This window comes from Prinia subflava, chromosome 12 (genome assembly GCF_021018805.1).
Source record: "Prinia subflava isolate CZ2003 ecotype Zambia chromosome 12, Cam_Psub_1.2, whole genome shotgun sequence".
NCBI lineage: Eukaryota > Metazoa > Chordata > Aves > Passeriformes > Cisticolidae > Prinia > Prinia subflava.
Genome location: NC_086258.1, coordinates 20,309,495 through 20,336,690, shown reverse-complemented (window position 1 = coordinate 20,336,690; position 27,196 = coordinate 20,309,495). Strand labels below are relative to the sequence as shown.

At 44.1% G+C, this 27,196-nt stretch overlaps 1 protein-coding gene across 1 annotated transcript in view; it reads right to left on the bottom strand.

The window, feature by feature from the left end:
• Positions 1-2,262: 2,262 nt before the first annotated feature.
• The window catches only part of ABCC3 (ATP binding cassette subfamily C member 3), a 48,115-nt gene continuing 23,181 nt past the window's right edge, over positions 2,263-27,196 (bottom strand). Inside the window, 23 exon segments of the mRNA XM_063408829.1 lie at positions 2,263-2,699; positions 3,318-3,512; positions 4,378-4,544; positions 4,913-5,071; positions 5,973-6,119; positions 7,061-7,162; positions 8,117-8,243; positions 8,331-8,530; positions 9,256-9,566; positions 10,329-10,536; positions 12,284-12,437; positions 13,862-13,967; positions 14,884-15,067; positions 15,729-15,896; positions 17,068-17,244; positions 17,544-17,670; positions 18,780-18,846; positions 19,597-19,684; positions 20,047-20,193; positions 21,381-21,584; positions 22,849-22,941; positions 23,957-24,118; positions 24,846-25,023. Coding sequence (XP_063264899.1) covers positions 2,591-2,699; positions 3,318-3,512; positions 4,378-4,544; positions 4,913-5,071; positions 5,973-6,119; positions 7,061-7,162; positions 8,117-8,243; positions 8,331-8,530; positions 9,256-9,566; positions 10,329-10,536; positions 12,284-12,437; positions 13,862-13,967; positions 14,884-15,067; positions 15,729-15,896; positions 17,068-17,244; positions 17,544-17,670; positions 18,780-18,846; positions 19,597-19,684; positions 20,047-20,193; positions 21,381-21,584; positions 22,849-22,941; positions 23,957-24,118; positions 24,846-25,023 — 3,580 coding nt within the window. The 3' untranslated portion in view covers positions 2,263-2,590.

Genomic DNA, 27,196 nt, shown 5'->3' with positions numbered 1-27,196 from the left:
TCTGTCATTATTAAAACCTTTTATTTTACCAAGCATGTCCAGAGAAGTTGTCTCGCTATTATTAAGCCATTTTGAGAAGTGCTGGACACTCTCAGAGATTTGATAAAACCTTCACGTGGCTTATTTCCATTCTGGCCACGTGCAAAAGATTTTATCAAGTCCCTGTGCCTGGAGCTGGGGACCAATAGAGCCTCCAGGCTGTCGTGGGGGCTGCAGCTGGTGAGGGACAGCAGGGACAGCGGTGTCACCACCAGTCCAGTGGGAACTGCTGGAGTCCAGGGCACGTGGAGAACCCCTGGGGCTGCCCCAGGGGTCCGAGACCCTGCTGGGACCCCAGGAAGGCGCTGCCTTTGACCTCCATGGGAAAAACCTCCAACACTCAGAGATGAACCACCAACAACAAAGATTTGAAATAAATAGGAGTTTAGTTTGTCACAGGGGGAAAATGTGTAGTTTCAGGTTTTTAGAATGGAAGTTGATGAGAGCAAGGTGGAGAATTTTGGGCAGTGTCTCATCTTCTTCTTCTTCGCCTCCATCCTCTGCTGTGACGGTGGCACAGAGACATTGGTGCAATGGGTTTGAGGCAGAAATCGTGTGTCTAGAACAGGCAGTGATTACTGGCACAAAATTGTAAATACAGTACGTTTTAAGAGCTCATTGGACTAGAGACCTTTAAAAGACCTTGAATTTTCTGTCTGGGGGGTTTGCCAGAGGTGTTTCTTCAGCGAGTTCAGCTTGCGGCAGTCGGCGCGCAGGCCTTGAGCTAAACTGAATAAACACCTCAGAACACCAAAGCTGCAAGTTCTGTCCATCCTCTCAAACCCTGGTACAGGACTTTCAGAAGAGAATACCTCTAATTAGGGGATCTTGGAAGGGAAATTCCAAGAGGAGCTGTCCCCAAAGCGCCCTGGGCTCGCTGCTCTCTGGAAGCGCAGGGAGCACAGGGACTGAGCACACCAGAGGGAGCTCCCACGCTGCCGGCAGGAGCTGCCAGCACTGATCCCTGCTAACACCCAAATTCTCTTTGTGCCCAGTCACCACACTGAAGCTCAGTTTCCCCAGGTGAATACAGAAGGTTTTGTCACACTGAAAAAGCCTCTTCTACAAAGTGCCAGAGGTCAAACATAGTCCTGGTCACTGGCGGTATCTGTTTTTATATCTGTTTTTTATGAAGTTCTCTGTAATGGAATAATAAAATTGTCATTCCTCCTGTCAGCCTGGTTGCTGCCTTCTCCCCAGCACAGGATGGTTCAGGCATTGGCTGAATCCAGCAGGATTCAGGGTTAACCACTAAGACCCCCTAGAGAAAAGCTCAGCTGTTGGGGCAGCAGCCTGGCACAGATGCTGATCCCTATCCATGCATTCCCAGGAATATTTTTATACCTTGTGCAGTTTATACCAGGAAGGTACTATTAAAACTGCACAATCCCATCAGTGTATAACCAATACATTCTGTGTCTGATAAATAATTCATTACTTTGTCCTCTGCTGCATGAAATGTTAATGTCTAATAAGTGCTTGGCTGCAAATTTGGGTTTCTATTTAAGAAGTATAATTTGTAAGAATTAATAAATTATTATTTTTGTCTTCTCAAATTTTTTCTGCGCTTTCCTTCTGGTAAAACATAGGAATGTCTTGCTGGGTGGTTTTCTGGAGTGCTTAGTGTAAAACACAAACTAAAGCAAAAGAGGTTTTAGCAGATTCTAGCAGCAAATGCTGTTTGACCACAGGCCTCCTTTTATCTGAGGAGACCTGGTTATCAATAATAAAATAGATAATTATTTCTGCAAAACAAACCATCCCTTATTTCAGATGGCTAAGTGTTGAACAAGATAAACTAAATGCACACCTGTCTCAGCATGCACATGCAGCTTAAGTGGAGACTTATTCTTAGTGACTTCCTACCCAAAGACATACAGCAAAATTCTGATACTTCTGGTCCAGTCGTGTCCCTGTGGGGTCTACTGAATTGGAAAAAAACTATGTAGTTAATGTTTTATATGAAGCCATTTGTAGGTTTAGCTTTAAACACATGTTGCTTCTTAGGCTGAAGAGGAATTTTATAGGGCTGAAGTTGCCCTGGACAGGGATCCCAAAGGTCCCAGGACTCCCCTGTCCTGGGGGAAATATTGAAGGGAAGAGGTTGGAACCACTCAGAGATTGCACAGCATTTCACTGTTACTCACCTGAGTCACAGCTCAGTTGCTGTAGCTTTTCACTCCAACACCCATGAATTTTTATGCAGCAAACACACAAATCAGGTGGATTTTGTACCATTAATATAATTTACTAATTACAAACCTGAATGCAGTACATAATTGCGCTGTGGTACATACATTTTCTTGGCAGGATATTTGTCATTCTTTGGGAAAAAAAAGCATGTAATAAAATACTTCATGTATATAGAAAATATTTTAAAATATAAAATTCATTTCCTGGTCCTTATAATTGCAAAATACTTCCTTCACATATCACAAGTTGAGTCTACTACAAAAATTGTTTTGTAAATTACAGTACATTCACAAGTCACTTTTGAGGCAAGTAAGTAATATTAAAAAAACACCAAATCAAAACCCAAGGGATCTTCTCTTCATGCAAGTCCAGCATCTTTGGCCATACTGTGGAAAATACCCTTTGCTGCTATAAGGTTTGCAGGTGTGTCAAATTCAGCTATGGTCCCGTTGTCTAGAACAAGAACCCTGCACAAAACAAAAGATGGTGTGGGGGGAAAGATGTGTCAGAAAATTCCTCAAAAGGAATGTGGTTGTGTCATGAAGCAAACTTCTCTAATCTTTGCCTTGCTTTTGTTTTCCCCAATTATTTACACATGTTAAAACACAACAGATGATAAACATTCTCCCTGAGTTGCTGCTTGACTACAAAAGTTACAGGGCAGTCACTGTCTCCCAGGGGCAAGAAGAGAGGAAAAAGGCATCTGGAATTGAAGCTATAGTTCCAGAAAGCCAAGGAGATAAAAGCTCATGAAGAATATTAATGTATTTTCAAGTAATTAAAATGACATGCTGTTAGTGAAGAAGTCACAGCAGCTGTTGGTTTAACAAGGCTCCATCAGCTTCCAGACAGGGCCAGGAGTGGCCCTGGGCCACTGCACAGCTCTGGTTTCTGAAGATAGAACCTGTTTCCTACGCCAGCAGAGGCAAATTTCCAGTCAGGGCTGGAAATTCTGGGATTAGGTAGCACACGACTGCTTACACACTGCTGGACAGGAGAACCAGAGACAAACCAGAGCCCTGCAAGTGCTGCTCCACACCCCCAGCAAACCCACGAACCCGCCCTGCTCTCCTCAGAGACTTCACCTGGTGTAATCCATGATTGTGTTCAGCCTGTGGGCAATGGTCAGCACCGTGCAGTCCACAAACTGTGTCCGGATGGTCATCTGGATGAGGTCATCTGTCTCCAGGTCGATGGCAGCCGTGGCCTCGTCCAGGATCAGGATCCTGCTTTTGCGCAGGAGGGCTCTGGCCAGGCACACGAGCTGCCTCTGCCCAACGCTGCAAGCACAGAGAGCCTTCACTGCTCCAGCTACCCCTGCTCAGCTGCTCACCCACTGGGTTACCCAAAAACCCTGAAATATTTTGCAGGCTGCCTGGTTTGTCAGCCCTGCAGCTCTCACATGCCAACACTGACAGCGATAGGATCGCTTACTGAGATTTACTTAATGAAAACATTTCTGCCCAGGCTTTCAGAAACTCTCACAGTTCTGACAACACTGAGCAGATGCAAACTTAGGACAAAAAAATAAAAAGGAAAAGAAAACGTTATGAGGCTGCAATTCCTTTCTACCATAAAAAATAAAATATATACATCTATCTGAGCACATCCATATATCTGCCACAAACATAGCCCAGACTCAGTCTCTGAGTGTCTGCAGGATGAGGAAGGAGCTGAACATTCATCACAGACCATCTGGTGACACCACAGCCTCAGAAGCCAATGAAGCATATCAAAACACAGCATTTTATCATCCCCAGTCATGTCTTTATGGGCCTTCCAAACAGTAATGGAAAATAAACATTGCTAAAGTGTCAGGCAGAGAACTCTTACTCAGCACAGCAGTAATGTTATCATGGCATTTCCCCTCCTACCAAAATGTGTTTAAGGGACTGCCTGTCCCTAATATCCTGTCATCCTACAACTTCTTTCTGACAAGATGGGATTTGGGTCTGGGAGAAGAATCAGATCATTTGTGGCAGAGGCAGAAGAGGAGGCAAATGTTTGGACATTGGTGGCTTTCTTGGAACAGAAACAGATGGCCAAATCATTTTGGATATGACAGACCAGTGTCAGCCTGAGCTCATGTGTCACCCAGTGTCACAGCTGAGGCAGCCCAGTGTGTTCCAGTCCAAGCATTCCTACCTGAGGTTCTCTCCGCCCTCGGAGCACTCGTAGTCCAGCATGGATGGCTGACTGCTGACAAACCTTTTCAAATGGGACAGTTCAAGTGCTTTCCATATTTCTTCATCTGAATACTTATTAAATGGATCCAGGTTCATCCTCAGTGTTCCAGAAAAGAGAACAGGATCCTGGATATAAAACCAATTTCCATTAGACAAGTGCTTTAGCTGTTTTAAGTATAGATATTATGGGCTGCTGCTTCGAGGTTTCCATTGCACTGCAGGCAGGCCACCTCCCACTCCCATCCTCTCTGAAAATACATTACATTATACAATGCAAAATCAACTTTCAGTTCTAAAGTTGGTTAATCCTAAATCCTGTTTTATCACCCAGCTCATAAGGTGGCAGGATAGGACCAGTTAAAATATAAATAATTTGTTTATCTGAAACAATTTTCTGAGTGTAACAAAATATTTTCCTCTTTGGATAAACCATTATTTATGGTTTGTTAAGTTGCTAGAAAACATTCCTTCATTGTGACACACAGAAACAGTACCTGAGGAATAATTGTTAGCCTCGATCGAAGGTCATGGAGACCAATTTCTGAAATGTTCACACCATCAATTTTAATTTCCCCTTTTACAGCTTCCAGGATCCTGAAGAGGCAGAGTGTCATGGAGGACTTCCCTGCTCCGGTTCTGCCAACAATTCCAATCTACAACAAATTGCAGGTTTAACAACAAAGCACATCGTTAAGAAGACAATAACACCCAACAAAAAAACTCTCAAACAACCTTCTGAGAGTCCTCTAAGGGGTTTGACTGAAGATCTGAATCTGAGAAAGAATGTCCCACCCTTCCTGGAAACCCTGGGTACACTGTAATGTACTTATTGCCATTCCTGTCATTGGAATGATATTCCCCATAAATATCACATAAATATAATGAATAACACAGGCCTAGAGCCATCCTACAGAACTCTGGGTGATTGGAACACCCATGGTAGGTCCAGTCACTCCAGGACAAGAAATAGAGGCTCTCTAAGGGTGATTCCTACTTCATGGTAAGCACGTGTATCTCCATGGCAGAAGGATGCTGTCATCCTGTCTGCTTAGAGTAAGGGCAATTCTATTTTTTAGCAACAGACTGTTCAGGAAAGGACTTTCCCATGCTATTTATTCTGTCTTCAGCAGGTAAACCTCAGAACTTTCCAACAAAGCATGAAGAAATGAATCTCCCAGAATGAAGACAATTTGCTGATTAAGGAAACAAAGAATGTAATTTCTTTTCATGCCAAAAATTTCACAGGGGAAGTCAAAGAGCAGAAAAAGCTGGAATTCCTTCTCCCATCTGCATTGCTTCAGAAAAGCACTCTTGTCACTGAATTTTTGTTACTTGTGTTGGTGCCTCCTACGTGGGGTACAGAGCCTGTTGCCAAATGAAATGGGAAGTCCAGAAAGTCCCAAGCAATTCACTGCTTTGCAGCCAGGAGGATGCTGGCACATGGACAGGTGTCACTGCTGGCTCCTGCAGTGACATCCTGTTCCACCAGAGCTCTCCTCTACTCCACAGCTGTCACTGGAGGCCCAAAGCAAACATTTATAGCTGGTAACTCACCTTTTCCCCACCGTGCACTCGGAGGTTTAGACCCTTCAGCACCAGATCCAGGCCCTTCCTGTACCTCACTGAATAATTCACAAACTCCAGCTCTCCCTTGGATGGCCAGTTTTCTGGGGGACTCTTGCCCTCAATGATCCAGGGAGCCTGAGGAAAACAGAAATCAGAAATGCCTCACACAGGTTTGAGAAAAAATAATTCAAGCTCAGATAGAAGCATTTTATCGGATAAATGAAATCTCCGTGATCAAATAAATTTATAATAATGGGGAAAAAACATGGGGTCTTAGGTATTCACCCATTTATCGTTGTTGTGATGTTAACAGCAAAAATCTCTGAGCACAGAGGGATGAATCTTCAATGGATATGAATATTTTCCCCATCAACTTTAACAGAACACTGCCAGTTCTCTACCAGCTCGAGTTCTGGTTTATAACACATATCACACATCTTGTCTAACTTTTTCCTTCCAGGTAAAATGTTTGATCTCCAGAACCGTTTACTGCAGCTCTCCTCCATTTGCTAATTCCTGGTGTGTACACAGGACTGACAAACCAGTGTGTCCAGAGAGCAGCTCCCCTGGCACAGCTCCTGCCACCTTCAAAAGTCTTTGGCAGCAGAGGCAGGCGATTGGATGACTTCCTGGATTAGCAGTACATGTTCCTGGAGATGTTCTCTCATGGGAGGTGAGGACTGATTAAGCTGATTAAATAGAAGTACTATTGAAAACACGTGTAAGGCCTGGTAATTGTACTGCAGCTCTACTCGTGGGCAGGGCCATGGCACCAGGCACACAGCTGAGACTGTGCATCAAACACTTCAAACACAAAGGGACCAATATTCTGATGTGAAACTCATCTCCTGTGCTATAGCCACTTACAGCAGCAGAAAATGAGATGCTGCATGACAGCAATAACAATTTGGAGCTGTGATAGCATAAATTACAGTTCAGAGCATGACATTTGTTCAGGTTAAATGATAACTCTCAGAGCAGGAACCATCTCTCAAGAGCCTCAAGACAGACCATGTAAATGTGTGCATTAAAATTTTCAGCTTGTTGCTGAGCATGCTGGACTTGTGGTAGCTGACCTCTGTTTCAGTTTCTGAGTACTCTTTTATCCTTTCCACAGCCACAATATTGGTTTCAAGTTCAGAAGTCATTCGGACCATCCAGTTCAGAGACATGGTCACCTTGGGGGAGACAAGGGACAAAATATCACCCACAGAGGAACAACACATATAATAAAAACCACACAACTGAAAACAAAACTGCAAACCAAACAACCCCCCCAAACAAAACCAAAACAACCCCCACAAAAACAACCACCTCCCCCAAAACAAACAAAAACCCAACAAGAACAAAACACCAAAAATGCCCCGCAAAAACCTCAGAAAAAGCTAACCTCAAAAAACCCTGACAACAGCAGACACTGCTATTAAGACATGGTTTCACATTAATGTTACAAAGGAGAAAATTACTTTAATTTGCATTAAAGTTAATGCAGTTACTGGGACAAGAAATATATAGATTATCAAGTGTTCACATGAAGAAGCATATGATGATGCTTCTTGCTGATTAAACATTTGGCCCTCTCAAAAAAAGTTGGATGGGAGTCATTCCCCAAATGATGTGTTTCACTGGAAAACTGCTAACAGCAACTTTGCACACTGATGGTATCTAAATGCTTCTGGCAAGAGTGAGACCATTAAATCTGCTAAATTCTCCACAGCCTGGGTCAGTACAGCTTGCCTTGTCTGATTATAAATCCTACTGATCTGCCTGTAATTACCTGGCCACACCAGTGTGCTGCACAGCAGGACTGGTGCACTACATATTAAGAGCATGCTGCTCAAATGGTTTGTTCTTGATGTTCTGACACTTCCTGGGTCTCCCCTGTGCCACCTCTGAGGGTGCTGGGGTGCAGCACAGCCTTGATGGCCCTGAAGTGCCCTGACATCCTCCTTCATGTGAGCTCGCTGATGATTTCAGCACTCAGTGTGAATCTCTGTTTTCCAAACATCCCACTCCTCATTTTAATTATTTCCTTATTAACTCCAGCTTCAGCAAGCACTTAAGATTATTGCTAATACATCCACATCATCTACAAAAATGTAACACCCCCCCAATAAAGCTGTAACACGTACCTGCAATGCGTAGGACACTGACAGTCCCACCAGGCCAGCATTCAGGCTGCTCCTACCAATCACAGCAAAAAGGGCAGCAAAAAGGACAACGCAGTTCCCCACAAACTCCACTCGGATGCCCAGCCACCTGCGGAGAATGCAGAGGGGCAAGAAGTTGCCTGGGACCAGTTCTGCAAGCAGGGTTATCGAAGTGGAAGAAGAAATGGTGTTTTACCTATTTGACACTATGCCAGGATAATAACTCTTCTGATTTTCATCGACCCTCAGGTCACTGGTGGCCACGAAGGCGTTCACCTTCCTGTAGGCTCTGATGACACTGGCCCCTGACAGGGTCTCGGAGAAGTGGGAGTAGATGGGGGATCTGCTCACAGACTCCAGGCGCTTCAGCTGGCGCGAGGTTGCGACGTAGAATCGCTGCCATTTTTCACGGGAAATGGAAAGGATCATGAAATAATTGCACTTTTTAAATTAACAGTGAAAAATTTCTTAGGTTAAGGATTTAAAGGAGAGTGCTACTAATGCTCTTCAACCCTCTGAAATACTGTCTGTTACCAAGAAGAATATCAAGAAAGTTACCTTTACTTCATCCCACAAAAGAGTATTGGTAACTGCAATTTCTGTAGACTGAAAGCTGAATTTATCTAACTCCCTTTAAATTTAATTAATATAATCTAGTGGAATGAATCTATTTGTAGAAGTCTCATTTTCCAAGAAAACAAATTGTGCATTTGCATCTCCATTTTCAGGTCTCTATTTACAGTCTGTAAAATAAGCTTGATTATTGCTCAGAAATCAACAAAATTGATGCTTTCTATTTTTGACATTTTAATTCTTCACTACCTTGAAAACTTATCAGTATGTCAGATATATCCACACTTTAATATATTGACATGCACTGCAGTGCTGCCTCTAGCAGTAGGCTTATTTTTTATTGCTTAAAAGCTAAAAAAGTTTATGTCTATCTATTTCACGGCCACACCTTGCAAGAAATTTCTTTTTCTGGAAAAAGTACATAACGTTTTGTTTATACAAACACACAGCTACTTCAGGTATTTCCATTTTCCCCCAGATCAATGTTGTTTTTACTAAAATGAAAAGGAATGGAGTAACTGCAGTAGCTGTTACACATTTCCAGTTACCTGCACAAAGAAGTAGAGGATTGCCAGTGGGACTATGACCACGGCGAAGAGCGGCGTGCTGGCGATGATGACGATCATGGTGGACAGGGAGGTGAAGAACGTCCCCAGGAACATGAGGATGGTGGGTGGGATGACCTCGTCGATGACGTAGATGTCCTTGGAGAAGCGGTTGATGATCCTCCCTGTCGGGGTGGTGTCGTAGAAGGACTGTGGGGTGCGGAGTTTGTTCTCCAGCAGTGCGGCGTGCAGGGAACGGGCAGCGCTGATGCCCCCCATGGCCAGGGTGAAGGAGGAGATCAGCACGATGAGCCCTGCCAGGTGAGGAGCAGGTGTCACCCTGTGATGTCCACGGTTCACAGCTCCCTCACCCTTGGCAGTTCCTTGTGCTCCAAGCTTGTTTTGCTTCACTTTATCCCCTGCCCACCCTCCCTTCCTATGTGCATCAGCACTGCATCCACTGCTGCCTAAGGCACAGGAATATCCACAGCATTCACCACCCTGGCTATGGAAAACAGGCACACAAACATCTTCCTGCTGTTTTCCACAAGCCTCCATGAAGTCCTAATGCTGCAACTTCAACCCTTCATCCCCTTCTGCATTGAAGTTTTCATGTTTTCTTTCCAATTTTCCTCTCTCAAGTTTCCATATCACCTGTTCAACACCACCTCCCAACCACCTCCAGAGCTTCACAACAAAATTAGAAGTGTCGGGCTGAGCTCAGGCTGTAGCTCCAGGTTACATGAGTTCCCTTGCTTAGGATAGGAGTCGGGCAATTTTCATAGAATCATAAAAACACAGAATGGGTTGGGTTGGAAGGGGCCTTTAAGATCACCCACTTCAAACCCCATCACCACCGTCCCAGGTTGCTCAGAGCTCCATCCAACCTGGCCTTGGACACTTCCAGAAATGGGGCAGCCCCAGCTTCTCTGGGCACCCTGTGCCAGGGCCTCACCTCCAGCACAGTAAATAATACAAAATCTAAACCTGCCATCCTCTTGGACCTGGTGCCACAGCTTTCTGACCTGATACCTCATTCCCAAGCATTGGGGCATGATGATTTTTCTTGCCCTCACCCTGCAGGAGGCCCAGGGCAGCGTAGACCCCGATCCTCATGGCCATGTTGTGCTGAGTCCCGTTCACCACCGGCTCGTTGGTCCAGTCACTGAGCCACACGTTGGCCCCGATGGCAGCAGCGTTTTGACAGCAGTACAGGAAACAGATCACCAAAGAAATGACAGGGCTGACAGCCTTCATGTACTGCCAGAACACTGCCAGCTTCACCTGCAAAATCACACACCAACGCTGGTTTGCACAACCCACACAAGAAGGAGTTTAGAGAGAATTACGAGATCGAAAACTTCTTTGTGAGAGGAGCTGCTGACAAAACTTTAACACACTCTGACACCAGCCTAACTCAAAAGTGCCCAAACTCCTGAACACCACAGAGAAAGGTTCATCTGCCTGAGCTCCCTGGCAAGGTGCTGGCTTTCAAAACATGTCAGAAACCTCTCTGAAATATTCTTCTCCTCCATGTTGAGGATCTGTATTTCATTACTTTTGTGGGGTTTCAGTTTTTAAAACTATGCCAGAGGGGGAAGACAAAAAAAAAAGGGAAATAAAGAAGCCAGATCAAATAGCAGCAAAAGATGGGTAATAAGAACAGGAACCAAGATTTTCAGGCACAAGCAGCAACTTGGCAGGAGTATCATACTCCAGACTACTTTAAATGGCCTATTCAAGGAAAAGTGTTGAACATGCCTCCACTCTGTGTCTTCACAGCAACTTAAATGAGGTACCAACTGCTAATGCACCCCCACAAGAACATAAACAGGTGATACTTATGGCAATAAGTAAAAGTGATGTCTCTAAGGTAGTGCAAAAAAGCAGAGAAGCAAAAAGAGACAGAGATTCAGGACAAAACTCAATCCTTAGAAAAAAGCCTAAGAAGGAATAATTAAAAGAACAAGTGTTGTTGATTAGGGACTTTGAATGCTAAAATAATCCCCAGAAAAAGCTGGTCTGTGCCATGGACCACATATATCAGACTTAACAGGACACACTGAACCTTCTGAAGTGGAGGGAAGGGGCTTTTTTTGATCAAACCTCCCTGCTCCTCTTCCATCTGCTGCTCCTTTCTGTTCCTCTCTTTTACTTTTGTGTTCCCATCTTCTCTTTTTTCTTGTTCTTTTTTCTCTCCCTGGCCCTGCTCAGGAGGAATACAGCCCTTTTGTACCTACAAGCACAAAGTGCTCTGCAGCTGGGTTGGCTGCTATTCAGGCAGAACAGCAACACTGGCACCCAGAGGCAGCTGGATCCTGTAACCCACTGGACAGATGCACCTTTAAAATTCATGATAAACAGAGGGTACTCTGATCTTCCAGGGCTGCATGCGTAATTCTGCATCACAATACACACACAAGCCTAAAGTTAAGAAAAAGTTCAACTCAGGTGCTTTCCAGAGAACTGCCCTGCATGTTTTGGTGTTGACTGTAGCAGGGGTGCCACTGTGAAGACCAAACCAAATTAAGTCCTGTATTCCCTCTTTAGCTAGAGCAGGAATCACCAGGCAGGTCTGACTTGGGAAAAAAAAAAAAAACTCTACCTAAAAACATCACCTTCTCTCCTATCTCAGTTTGATCTCCTCCTGGCAGCACCCAGTGCTGCAGCTGGACTCAGCAGCAGCCAAACAGTTTAAAAACCAACAGTGCTGAAAGCTCTGTGAGGCAAAGGCAGGGCTGATGGAGTGCAGGGCTCTGCAGTACCGGGTGACTGTGGAGGGAGCTGGAAGAGATCTTTTTTTTCCTTTTTTTTGTTCTCCTAAGAATATAGGGCAAACTAGGTGCCAAAATCCCTGACAAAATCCCTAATCTGAATGATCAGTGGCCACCAGATTAATGCCTAAAGCCTGCAGTTGTGATTTATACAACACACTTAACAGAACTGGATCAAATGTTAGAATAAAGGGGATTTTCTTTTTCAAACACAAAAAAAAAAGGTAAAAAAGGGGAGGGGGGGAATAAAACCATACCGTGCCTGTTTCAGTGGTTTCAGCCTGAATAAGTTTCTCGTTGGCATTTTTTCTTGGAGGAGGAGGCTCTGCCAGCTTCTTCTCAGAGACTCTTCGTTTCGCTGACATTCTCTTGGGACATTCTCCTCCCTCAGAAGACACTACACTAAGTTGCCTAGTTAAAACAAAAGAGTCATTAGGAGAAAAAGGGCATATTGTGGCAGTGCTAAGGCCAGGCTGGGATGCAGTGAATTGGATTTATTCCCAGCTCTTCCACTAAGTTCCCATGCCAGCCTCACTCACAGCTGTGGGGGCTTCTACCACCTCTCTGCATGTTCAGGGATGCCAGAAATACAGGATCTAAGAAAGGCTGAGCCTGAGCTCGTTGGGAAAGGCCTTTAGAGGCTTCATGGCAAAGCAGACATTTCAAACTAAACCCTGAGCCTCTCTGTTTTTGTATCAGCAGTAGCCGGACAGCACCTATGGGTGTGATTATAAAAACCTTCAAAGATCTCCAAGGCTCCCAATGGAAAGGTGCAATGCAAGGGGTTTATTTATCACACATCTGGCAGCAGTTCACTGTTGTGTGGGTAAATACACACAGTGATATTACCTGAGAAACAGAGAGCTGCTTTTAGAAATTGGTTCAGTCCAGACTGAAAAGAAGACTGAAGGAATAGACATTCGATCTTTGTGTGTTCACATATTAAAAGGATATTAAACAAATTTTTTTATGAGAGGAAATTGAGGACACTGAAGCCCAGATGGAGAAGCAGCATGTGATTGACACCTGAAAGATGTTTTTTACCCCAGTGTCTTGGGTTGAAAAATGTAACCAAAAATGTGTATTCTATTTTCATCTGTTGAAACCAGTTGGGAGATATTGTTCTTTATCTCTTGTAACTCTAGGGGGGGAAGAGGGTGGATGCATTCTGTTAATGGGACACCTGATAACACCAGATAAGGCAGGGCCTCCTTATCTCTTCCTCCACCCATCCTCCTCCGAGGGACATCCCCTGTGAATGGGCCATTGAAGGCCTCTCACAGGACTGATAACATCACCTCATCCATTGGGAGATGCTCCACCAAGCGGGAGGAGCCAAAGCCTTTCCACTGGGATAAAACCAGCAATCCCAAACACCAATTTAGCCAGTTTTCCACTGAATTCTTGGAGGAAGACTGGACCCCATCTCTCCAGCACTGGACCCCTTTTTTTTTTTTTTTCCCCTACAGGATCATCTTTACTTCACATCTGTTCACAACATCTGTCACTCCAGGAGGATTTATTGGGACTGCTTCCAACCCTGACAACAGGGCGTCAGGTTGTACCTCTGACTCTGTCAGGGTTTTCTAGGACTTTTGTTTGTTTGTTTTTTGTACTACTGCATTTGTATTTTTTAATATTCCTAGTAAACAACTGTTATTCCTATTCCCATATTTTTGCCTGAAGGCTCCTAATTGCAAAATTGAAATAATTTGGAGGGAGGGGGTTTTATATTCTCCATTCTAAGGGAAACTCCAGTTTTCCCTGACAGACACCTGTCTTTCCAAACCAAGACACCCAGACACAGACCAGACATGCAAGGACCCTGTGTTTACCTCAGGAACTGTTTGCGGACCTCGTTTGTCACCGGCTCGTTGTCGGCCAGGTCTGTGTGGATGCTCAGCGTGTCTTCAGCCAGCAGCACTTCCTCCTCCTCCAGCACTGCAAGACAAGAGCACACCTCAATTTTCTGCCACAGGAAAGCACAGAGAGCCCAGAGAAAGGTGGCTATACCAAGGAAGAGCCATGAGAAACAGAACCCTGCAGAAAAGTCACAGTGCATGAGCTCCCTCCTAGCTTTACTTACATCTCTTCTGTGCATCACTTCTCCTAACAAAATTGCAAAGATCTTGTGAGGCAGGCTGGCTGCCAAATGCATTTATATCACATCCCTTTAACCCATCAGAATGCTAGGCAGTAGTGCTAGAGGTGGTTCTAGCTAAATTCACTTATAGGGCACGTTCTAGGCATGATCCTGGGCTGGGGGAGTCCCATCAGGAGTCCTGCAAGCCTCTGCTGTGTCTGACAGGTGCTGTGCCTGTTCCTCTGCGTGGCTGGAGAGCAGCAGTGCTGTATTAACAGAGTGTGGGAACACAGGGGAAACTTCCACCAGAGTGATTTTATCTTGCATCATTTTGTCAGAATCAAAACAAGCTGAAAAGGAACCCAAGATTAAAATGTCATTTGAACTTTGCTACATGAAAAATACCCCAACTACATATAAAGAGAAAACACAGCAGACTATGGGTTGCCCCTTTGATAGCAAGCCCTGTTTGTTCTTGGCTGCTGTGTCTTCCTGCTGAGCTTGACTTTTCTAATTGTAAAATAAATTCCCAAGTTTAAAATAATTTTGAGGACAAGAATTGCTTTCTTCCAGGACAAACCACATGAAATTTTGGAAGAAATTTGTGAAAAGATTTGTCAGTAATACAGACCTGGCCACAGACAGTAATTTTCATGGTAGTACAGAAAAGCAAATGCCAGGTTGCCATGAAGAACCAGGGGACACTTTACAGAGAAAATATCTGTAATCCTTTTGACAGAAAAAGACATATTTGAAACAAAAACAATACTGTACTTGTTGGTTCATCCTCTTCAATGTCTTCATCCAGTGCATAATTCCGCAGGAACTCTGCAAAGGCCTTGTTTTGTTTCAGAAGCTCTTGGTAAGATCCCATTTCAGAGATTTTGCCATCTACCAGGACAATTATATGATCTACCTGAGGTAGGAAACTAATGCCGTGGGTCACCAGGATTCGAGTCTGGATAGGGAAAAAGGAAAAAACCACATATCCCTCATTTGCACTCAGCAAGCCAAATACTATCACATTTTTGGGACAAGGAATTAATTCTTGTATCAAGGTGAAATAGCACTGCCCACATTAGGTAAATCAGCTTGGAATTATGTACCTGAACTCACTTTGCTCCTACTGCTGACAAAAACAGGAGAGTAAACACACTGAGTTATCATTCCCTCCTTCCCTTATGCTGATCTTCTTTGCAGCCCTTCCCTTTGGAGCTCTGAGATGATCTGAGCAGATGGCAGGAGGAGTGGAAGGTGCAGTAAAGCCACTGCAGTTGGGGTTGTTGTTGTTGTTGCCAAAGTCCTGTGTAACATCTGGATTTGGTGCAGCTTCCTGGCTGTGCTGCCTCTGAGAAACAACACCACCACCAGCCTGTGCACGCTCCAGCATTTTTGGAGATCTCACAGAGGAGGGTTTTCAAAAGGCAGGGCAGGTTTCTGCCTCTGCATGTTGTGCCCAGCCCACAGCGTTCCTGGGCATGCACGGGCAGCGTTTCCCGGCAGCCTGGGCTGTGAGGACAGGCACCCACACTGCCACACATAGAAACGGGCTGGGCGCTGAAACAGCCCCATGTCCCGGGCTTGTGTGGGTTTTTAGGAGGCTCTAAAGCCCAGCTTACCTTTCCCTTGAGGAGCCCTTCGGGGCCGATGACCCTGCTGAAGATGTGGGCGGCCACGTGCGAGTCCACGGCGGACAGGGGGTCGTCGAGCAGGACGACGTCCGCGGCGCTGTACACGGCCCGGGCCAGGCTCACGCGCTGCCGCTGCCCCCCGGACAGGTTGATGCCCTGCAGGGACACAGCAGTGTTGCCATGAGTTTTCCTAGCCAGCTGAGCATTTCATATAAAGTAGAAGTTTGTACCTTCTCAGGCTCTTTTCATGTAAACACCAGCTATGTTCTATAAACATAGCCATTGTTTTACATTCCATGCTGGGACAAACACGACTGTGTGACAGTCCCCTTGACCAATGTGGTGAGAGGTGGGAATAACCACTCTCCAATCCATGGTCACCTTGTTAGAAGTAGGTAATAGGAAAATAAACAAGGGGCAGGTGCTTCGGCCCTGCTGCTCTGATGAACCCAGAACTCTCTCTCCGAGTGTCTTTCTGGCTAGGCTTGTGGTGACAGTACAGGACAAAACCTCCGTGTCACACAGCAGCTCTGCCTGCTCACGGCTCTCACCCGGCCCAGCACTCAATACTGAATTGAACCACAGGGCGTTAAAGAGAATAACGCACCCAGAGGCAGGCACAGAGTGCCTCTAGAGCTGCCTGTTCACTGCCAAATCTCCCACTCCCCCAGCAAACTGGAGATGGAGGCTCTTTTTAATAGGCTCCTGAAGGGAGCTGTTAAAACACAGAACTATAAAAAGCCAAACTGTCAAGCAGGACGTAAAATGCAAATTTCAAAGCAGGGCTGTGGCACCTGGAACATCTTCCACATCTTTCATTTTACACACAAATCCCCATCTCCACGTCATTTCATGAAATCTAGCTCACACTTAGCGGCCTATGAGGAAAGAATATCTTTGTTGGTAAACACAGATGTAAATGTTTCTCACTAAAATGTGTTAAGGGATGATCAAATAATTTTTTTTTCACTTGAAGCACAACCATATGTCCCCTTCTTTTTTATCCCTACAGGAAAAGGGAGGCCTTCAGTGATTCTGGACAGATGCACCTTTACAAATCATGGCAAACAGAGGGTACTCTGATCTTCCAGGGCTGCATGTGTGATTCTGCATCACAATACACACACAAGCCTAAAGTTAAGAAAAAGTTCAACTCAGTTGCTTTCTGGAGAGCTGCCCTGCATGTTTTGGTGTTGACTGTAGCAGAGGTATCATTAAGACCAAACCAAATTAAGTTCTGACTTTACAGTATTCTCTCTTTAGCTAGAGCAGGAATCACCAGGCAGGTCTGACTTGGAAAAAAAAAAAATCTGCCTAAAAACTTTACCTTCTCTCCTATCTCAGTTTGATCTCCTCCTGGCAGCACCTCCAGGTCAGTTTTTAAAGCACAGGCCTCCAGGGCATTTTGGTATTTTTCCTCGTTAAAAGCTTGGCCAAACAAAATGTTATCTTTCAGTGTAGCATTCTGGATCCAGGCTTGTTGAGGCACGTAAGAAACAGAACCCTGGAAACAGGAGAGAGAGAGAAAACCTGTGACTCATAACAAGCAGGAATTGATCTCTGAGTGAATGACCTTCAGCACATGCAGCTCCTGGTTCCTGTACATTCACACTGTGTCTTTATGTGTGCTAACTGCTCATGTATTGTTGATCAAATCAGGAAAGTAATCTCATATAAAGTGGGCAAAACTCAAACATGCAGACAAGCAACCAGGATTCCCTCTGGAGCCTGAGGTGCATTCTGAGCAGGCATGAGCAGCACATTTCCCTTCCACCATTAAATGGTTTCATAAAAAACACCAACCTTCACAGCCACTTCTCCTTCCAGCTTTTCCATCTCACCCAGGAGAGCAGACACCAGAGAAGACTTTCCACAGCCCACATGGCCAACAATGGCAACCAAAGAACCACTGGGGATCAACAGATTTATACTGTGGAGGAAATAGGCTGGAAATTAATTAAACATTAGTTTACTAAAGACATCAGGGGTCTTTAAACCAGGGCTGAAATACACAGTCACAGCCTGACTTGATATAATAAGCAAAGCTTGGTCACTGGTTTTCTCCTCCCTTTCTTGCACACAATTAACTGTAACCAGAACTTGAGGAGCAAACAAAATCCCAGCATAATTGATCTTGCTGGTGGCTAAAACAGTAGGATTGTTAACAAGCATTTTAAGACTCTTTGCTGTGTTGTATTAGCAAGTCGAATTGGGTTAATAAGCATTTTGAAAGCAGACAATTTTCCAGATTGTATTTTTGGGTTTAATTTTAAAACCAAAAGCAATTGTATGAAAGTAGTGGGTGAATACATCCCATCTAAAAATGTTCAAAACCACTTTAAAACTGTATTTCCTGTGCTGGTAAATAGGGTTCACAATGACACAAGAAGAACAGGATTTCCCCAATTAAAATCCTTTATTGTTTTGTTTTTAAAGGTACTACTGTAGGCTCCTGAAGGTGAACTGATACAAAAATGACTGATGGACACAGTCTCTTTGCTGCCAAAGTGCTTTTCACTAATGAAATCAAGCCAAAATTCTGTTTACATGGATCCTGATGCATAACAGAAGGTATATATGGTTCTAGGCAAATTTTGTTTCTGTTCATCCAAACAGGCAAATGCACAAAACCTTCACCCCACAATCTGGGCCTTTCCACTGCCACAGGGATGAACCTGCCACAAGCCCCTGAAAGGAAGAGACCACTGCTGGCACACCTAGGTCCAAACACAGACATCTCAACTGTCTTTAAAATCCATCAGATTAATTTGATTAGTCCAATGCTTCAGTTAAAAATGCCTATTTAAGGGATTTATGGAGCCTGTCTTTCAACAGGTAATTATTTTATGCTGGTTGCTGTGGAGTCAAAGCATTACAGCCCTGTTCTCTAAAGCCTAAAGACCACGAGGCACAAGCTCCATGCTTTAAAGGCAGAGGAGATGCTGACATGTGATGCAAGGTTTTTACCAGACACCTTTCAAAAAGGCCTCCCAAGAGCCAGAGACCTGGCAGATGTTGTATTGCACAAGGAAATCTTACTCTTTCAGCGTTGGCTTAAGCTCCTTTCCCCAGCTGAAGGTCCCATTTCTGACACGGATGGCATTGCCTGTGTGGCAAAAACACAACAGAGGGGCAGGAAACGTGTTACTCACAACAGCACGACTGAGAACAGGCTGACAGAGGCAGCTCTATTCACACACCCTGCCCTTCCCTTTTCTGGCTCATGTGTGTGGGTCACAAGACAGGCTGGTTCAGAGTGGAAGTAACTGCAGCTTCAGCCGTGGGCTGTGACCTGACAGATCCAGGGTGAAAAATGCCCTGCTTCACCCTGCCCTGCTGGGGTGCTCCCAGCATGTGCTGCTCAGCATCACCCAAACTTTACTCCAGAAACTCCTTTCAATCAGGAGGAGATCACTGCATGCTGTTGACTTTGACTATCAGATTAACCTTGACACTCTGCAGCTTTCTGCTTGCTACACCTGGCTGGCTCAATTGTCTGGGGATATTGTTGTGAACAGAAGTAATCAAAACTGTTCACAAAGCTCTTGAGCATTTGTGCAGAGTGAAAGGTTTGAACATTTTTGCTGCCCACAGTCAGTGGAAGCACTCCATTTTCAGTGCTATCAGCATCCAGGACATGGCAGATGCAAAGCTCAAAAATATGGCCAGAAACTTTCCTGATTTTCACACAGCCCGAAAACCAAACACTTTTCAGAGCAGCAGTTTCTTCCCTTTTTTTTTCTTTTTAACCCACGATTACCACTGTTATTTTCTTTTTGCCTTTTTTCATAGCTCAACCAGTCCAAAAGAAATTAGTCTGCTGCATTTGCATAGTTTAGAAAAATAACATCTTTACCTGGTGCAATCACTTTCGTTTCCACACAATTTGGGTCAAGTTCATCATGACTCAGGAACTGCTGAATTCTCTTCAAGGAAATGCTTGTCTAAAAAAAGAATATGGCATTATTTCATCATTCTTTTAATGAGGACTTAGTGCTCTTACTACTGAAAACCTTGAGTTTCCCCCCATGGGCTTCCTGAGAAGTGAGTCATTATGTTGAGATTCCAGCTCTTAACTGTGAAATTTCTCTCATCAAGCTGAGTTTATTGAATGAAGCAAAATGCACACAGACAGGCTCACTCAGAACATGCCAGGCTTTCCAATGCAGGATAGCAGGACAGGAAGGATATTAAAAGGATAACCAGCTAACAGGCAGATGCAAGGGATCTCTGCATTCCAGAAAGCAAGAATATGTTCTTTCTGTTCAAGTTTTTCAGAACAACCTGTGCTCCAGGCCCTCCTTACCTGTGCAATGTTGCTAATGACTTGTGGAAGCATACTGAGAGGAAACTTCAAGATGTTGAACAAGGACAGGGAGACAAAAGCTGTTTCTGCATCCAGGATATTCTTCTCATCCACAGAGACATACACAGCAAATGTTGTCAGTGCCACCTGAAAGCCAGGAAGGGAGCTTACTGTGAGATGTCTGGTGTATTCTGACATTTTAAAAGCACTCAATCCTGACAGGCATCTTGGAAATAAAATTCCTTGTTTCTGACCTTTTCAACATGCTTTAAAAACCACAAGTCCTCTGGACAAGTTGGTACAGAAAAGGGGCACACAGAATAAAAGAACTTTCAGGTTTCTAGTGGCTACATTCAGCTGAACTAAGAGGTGCAAGAGGTGAACTACAGGACTTGGGTAAATAAAAAGGAAAAGCTGTTGTCAGCTTGTGGTTTCTTCCAGCTCCACACATGCAAAATTCCCCCGTGAAAACTGCAGGTTAAGCAAATGGGATTCACTAAGAGAGAAGGAGGTGAAATCAAGTTATTGGTGACTTGCTGTAGACAGGGGTCACCCACTGTGGAAGGAGCACCCTGTGCAGCAAACTCACAGTGAGCAGGAACAGGGACGTGCACCAAAGGAAGTGCAGGGACTTTCAGGAGCTACAAAAGGGGCAGAACCTCCAGGCTGTTCATTATTCCTGCAGGGCTGGGCCTCAGAGCTCGAGAAAAGTTGGCTGGGAATAGTTTTGACCACGGACTTATGTGAATGGTTTTATTCACCAAACCCTTTCTGCAAAAGGGATCACAGTCCAGTGAAGTGGAAAATAGAGGAAAAGACAAAATTGACGAAAAAGCATTTCAGAGTTGGTAACGTTATCATTTGGGCTTTAGTTTTCACATTAAAGCAATCTCTTTTTTGAGTTGTACAATAATTTAACAACTCCCTCTCTCACTAAAACAAGCAGAGCACTGCAACACGAACATACAAATGAGAGCTAAAGACACACATTGTCCTCACTGACTCAATTAAAGTTTCTTTTGCTATTTTGCTATTCACAGATCTTTCTGAGGTTTCAAATTCTAGTTTCAATTTGTTATGGGAAGTACTTTGAAGTGCTTGGAAATTCTCTGACAGCTATCCCCAGCTTCTACTGGCAGGCTTTATCACAAAATACTTTAACACCGATTAACAAAAAGGCTCCTGAGAACAGGGAACTCTGCATCAAAGCATGTGAAGGACTTCTCCAAAAACTTTACATTTTATTCCTATGTACATTAGCAAGCAGAAAGCCTCAGACTTATTCTTCAAGGGTGCACTTGTACAGCTTAGAGAGTCATGCAAATTTAATTTACCAGGAAGGGTGCGCTGATCCAGGCGAAGGTGGACAGGGAGTTGAGATAGGCAGATTTTTTCAACACTCTCAGCTCATTCTTCCGGATCTCCAGGACCTTTTCTGAGAAGGATGGCTCCCAAGCATAGAGCTTCAGCACCTTGATGCCCCCCAGGATCTCGTTCATTAATTTAATGCGGGCGTCTTTGTGTCGCATCTGTTCCACCTGGGTTGTTGGTAAGCACAGGGGACAGAGGGTCACAGCCAGCACTGCAGGAGGGTTCCAGCACACCTCCCACAGCTCTGCTGGCCCTCGGGCTGCCTCTGAAGAGGAGCAAAAGATGATTACAGAAAGGCAGATTGTTATCAGCTTATTGTGCAAGTTAAAGTCTACCTCCAACCGCAGGAGAAATCAAAGGAAGTGCCTGGAAAGCAGAGCTCAAAAAGCTTTCAACTCATTTTCACTCTGAAGGGCTACATTTTTAAACCATCTTAAAGACAGGTTCAGCCACTTCACAAAAATACTACCCTGCCATTTCCTTTGATTTCTTTAGATTTCTTTTCTTCCTGGCTTTATTTCTTATCCCTTGAAAACTGTGGCTACTCCTAGGGATGTTTTCCTATGTATTATAATACAGTGTTTCATTCAGTTGTTAAAATAAAAACATCCCTGCTCAAATTTATAGACAAAATTCACACACATACACACAGTAAGTTATGCATCTCATAATGGGCAAGGGAGAAAAGGAATGTTACTGTTAACATGTCAGCATCCAAGGGTTTAAAAAGCCTGAATGTCTCTTTAAGGCATATAATAATATCACTGTTACTAAGGCTGTGCTTAAATGTCATCATTTATATCCAACTCTTAACCTTTTTTTATACCAACAGATTGACTTTTCATTTCTTTTTTAATCTTCCAGTCTGATAGGCTGCATAGCACAAGCCAGTTATTAGATTTTTTCCTAGTACAAAGCCAGAGGGCACTGTTATATTGTCATTTTTTTAGCTTTACCTGACTGGAGACAACTAAGATTACAAAGAAAGGAACAAAGCATCATTTTACCTTAAAATAATAAATAAAATTAGGCCCAGCTCAGTAGCAGTGAACATCAACACTGGCTTTTAGCATAAAACTCAAACTGTCAGGTTTTATCTGCCACCTCTGAAAACATTCATTTGCAGCTTATAAACAGCATTTATTTGCCTTTCTCTAGATACTCCTAGAGGAAGAAACCTCTTGCTAATCCCAGAAGCTGCTCCAGGGGCAGGAAGAAGCCCCTGGATCAATGACATACCTTTCCCTTTAATTGCATTCAATTCACTGTGGAAAAAGTATCTAAGATGATACAGTTATTAAATATATCAGTACATTCTTACTCACAAGCAAATTGTTGCAAATGGCATCTTATTAACAAGCCCTGATGTCTTCATTTCTGATAGCACAGCTGCCAATTCATGTAACATTACCTCCTCTGCTGGAACCTTACCTGGAATTCTCTGGTTTTTATTGCTATTGCAGAGTTAAATGGAATAAGTAAGACCATCACAGCAACTCCAGCCAGCACAGAAGGCCCTAAAATCTTGTTTCAAAAAGAAACAGTAAGTTGTTGAAGCCGAGTGTTCCCTAAAATCAGCATTAAACAACAGCAAGTGACAGAAACAGAAATCAATGTTGACAAGTTGAATTTATCCCAGTGAAGGGTTGTGATTCCACAGAGCAACTGTGAAGAGGACACAGAAAAATAGCACAGGAACCACTCTGAGTAACAATAATAATAATAACCATTGTTGTTCTTGTATTGGTGATAGGGATTTTTCTCTTGATTTTAATCTGACCAAGGTAACTGTAATTGTGGAATTAACCCAGAACCCTCAGTGTGAGTACAAGCACACAAACTGCTGGCTGCCAGAGCTCAGCTCCCAGCAGAGCAGTAACTCAAAGCTGCTGCAATTTAATGGCTTTTGAGTCGAAATCAATATGGTTAAGTTGGTGCTACTGTTTTATGCAGTAAAAGACATTAATTGCACAGAAACAAGTCTGAAAGCCAGTGCTCAAACTGAACCTGGAATAAACCTGAAACAAGGTCACTGCAGCAAATGAGAAATTATGGTTATTCCAGGTGAGATTTGTTTCACATTGACTGGCACAAAACTTCTTTAGATATAAAGAAAGATATAATAGATATAAAGAAAGATATAAAGCAAGATATAATCTCTACACATGACATTTCCTATGGCCAAGTTTTTGTTTGGTTTGGTCTCTAAACCACTTCTCTCAAGCTCTCCTTTGTATCAACTACTGGGAACAGGAGTCCAAGACTGAGCCCATCCAAGTGGAGGAAGGACAGGGGAAAGACAAAGGAAATGTTCTGTCTCAAATGCCCATCTGGCCTATCAGCTGAACAAAATAATTCAGACACTAAGTGAGGATGTACAGCAGTAAAAGCTATTTTACTACAGGTCACAACACTCAAAGTTTGTAAAAAATGCAGTGAAGGGTCAAATAGACAAATAAAAAAAAAAACAAAAAGGAAAAATAAAGAGCCTGCACATCATTTAGATGAATTGTGACTAAAATTGTGACAATATCTGTACCTGCCAGAGGAAATACAAAGCTAGAAATATCTGGAGTGGTGCAGACCAGACCATGTTCAGGAAAGTCACCAGGTCCATGAAACGCTGCGCATCCACTGACATCAGGTTGACAATTTCTCCCACAGTAGATGAGCGCTTTGCTGAGTTGGTGATGGCTAAGGACTGACAACAGAGAGAGCTTCAGTGCAAATCAGAACAAATCCTCAGTTATTAGCAAAATGACTCTGTCCAAGAATGGGCTTCTCCAAAATTAAAATAATTCTCCTACGTCAATTCCTGATCTCCAAGGAACAAGAGCTCAGGAAATGGTTTTGCTTACGAGCATCTCCAGCTCAGGCAGTGTGTAGCACTCTGAAGAGAACCTCGTTGGTCTAATCCACCCAGAGCATAACCATGCTCTTCTCCTGGATCCCTCTTCCAAACTGGAGGATGGTTTGGGTGGGAAGGGACTTTGGAGTTTCTACCCCTCTGCCATGGCAGGGACACCTTCCACTGTCCCAGGCTGCTCCCAGCCCTGTCCAGCCTGGCCTTGGGCACTGCCAGGGATCCAGGGGCAGCCACAGCTGCTCTGGGCACCCTGTGCCAGGGCCTGCCCACCCTCACAGGCAAGAATTTCTTCCTTACATCTGATCTAAGTCTCTCTTTCAGCATTTAAAGTGAACCAGTGTTGGTATGTCTAATAAGCTACCAGAACACCCATATTACAGCACTGATCACTGGAAAATTCTGTGAAGTGTGAAAAAGTACTCCTAAAAACTCACCAAACCTCCATTCTTTTATATTCCAGGAGGTTACTGCTCTCCAGCATGCCTGACCTTCCCTAAGTGTGTGAGGACTGAGCACACTTGCCTGGCTGGTGAGCCAGCCCACAAAATGCTTCCAGCCTTACCTTTCTGTAGATCATGCCAGTGATCCCAGTCCTCAGCCTCATCCCAGTAACAAAGCAGTACTGGAAGTGCTGGTGAAGGATGAGTGTCTGCAGCACAGCACAGATAAACATCAGGGCTGCAATCAGAAATCCCCACCAGGCTGGGGCGTCTTTGTTCTTAATGAAGCCAATTAATACACTGTTTGTCAGCAGAGTAGGGGAGGAAAAGGAAAAAGAAACAAAAATTTAAAAACTGTGCGGCAAGTTTAATGGGACATAACACAGCTTCTCCCAACTACAGCATCCTGCCACATCCCCTCCCTAACCACAGAAAGCAAACAGCTCTGCAGGACACAGGCTGAGTTATGATTTCAAACATTGCAAAGATCCAGCAGCAAAACCTGCAGCTCTGCCAGTGAGAAAGTCCATTTGTAAATGAGCCTGGAAATGAAATATGAAGAGAAACTCCTGGTTTCCCCTGAGGTTCAGGGTTTAAACACACAGTGCACTGTCTGAGCTGTGCTAGGCAGCCCCCCAGGGCAGGAGGTGAATGATGGGATGGAGGAAGGGAGTGCAGCAGAGCAGGCAAAACCAGCCTCTTACCCAAATCCTCTTCAAGCAGCCTGAGTGCTCCTGCCTGGGGTGTTTTCCCACAAAAAATAGCTAAATTAAAAGACATCCTCCTGGATGGATGCATAAAGAAGCCTTCACTCCTACTATTATTTTTTTTTTTTGTAAAATGGTACCATTAAGCCGGCTACAGCATCTTTTATTGATGAGCCCTTTCCTACTCCTCCCAGCTCCTCTCACTGCCAGAGCTGCACACTGACACAGAGCAAACGAGCAGAGTGACACATGGCAGTGTCCAGTGCTCTCAAAAATCACATCTGTGACTTCAGCCTACTGCCCAGAACACTGAGCTGTCAAAATATAGGAGAAATAGAGATTTGGCTCCATGGTTCAAACAATCAGCAGGAGAAAGATGGACCTGGAAACTACAAATCAGGCAACCAAAGCTTTGTAGTAGGAGCATGAGGTTGCTACATCTTCCTTCTTCCAGTCCAGAGAAATCCTACTTCTGAACTGCTCCAAAAGGGAACAGCTTCAGGAAAACCTCCTGGTGGTCCCAGGGATTCACCATTTTTTTAGAAACAGAACTGTCTTACATGCAGTCTGCCAGACAGCAATGGCTTTTTCATCTTCCCTTACCACCACAAGGGCATCTTCCCAGACTGCAGGAATTTACACTTGAGAAGAAATTCACCATAAAACGCCTTGAGATATCACTGAAACATATTCCAGAGTTCATGCAAACTTGAGAAACTCCCAGAATAGGTTACAGTGAATGTGCTCTCAGGAGGCAGCCAGCAGCCTCCTCCTCAGCAGGGACTCTGGGAGAGGACACATTGTCAGCTGTTAAATGTCACCATACTCAGTCAGACCCTCTGCAGCAAATTTCTGGTTTCTTTCACAAACCACCCATGGAACAACATGATCTCAGAACACAAGTTATTTTAAAAGATACTCAGGAGCAGAGCCCTCTTTTCTCCCTTTCCCTACATCCTCCTGTGACCCCCACCCAAGCTCCATTCCTCTCTCACGCATCAACAGGACTATCTGTTTGTCCATTAATAATTGTTAGGTAGAAATGCAAGTAATTTCACTATTGCTTTCTTCCTAGTTAATGATTATCTGGTGAATTCCTCACTTTGAGAACAATACCAACAGAGAGAAAAATGTGGGGGTTGTTATAATTCCTTTATCAATCAGCAGCTGACCCCCCTGGAGATGGGAGGTGAGGTGTTCCTCATACAAAGAGAATTTGAGGACAGACCTGTTCTCTCATGACCTCCTTCTCAGTTTGTGGGGGGTTTTTTTGTTGGATTTTTTGTTGTGGGGTTTTTTCTTTCTTTTTTTTTTGTTTTGTTTTGTTTTGTTTGGTTGGTTTTGGTTTTTTTTAATAGAACCATAATTTTCTTCCACATGGAAATTCACTGCAACCGTGCCTCTCACATTCTCATTGCTGAACACAACCAAGAGCACAGGAATTCCTCTAAATGGTCCAAAGCCTTTCCCAGATGACAGCAGCATGGTCAGAGCACCACACACTGCAGCATCACACATCTGCACATCGAGTCACGCCACAGCTGACCAGCACCCACACATGAGGATGTCAGATGTCCAGAGACCACTGGGACCAGACAGCAGAGCTTCCCTTTGATTGCACAGCTATTCCTTAGAAATGGGCAGAAATTGCTTTGGACTGAGTCACAGAGCAGTGGGTAATTTGTAATTCAAAGCTGCCCACTGGTGATGGGAGGTTTACAAATGGAGCATTTCAGGAAGCTCCTCCAGTTTACAGCTGAGTCCAC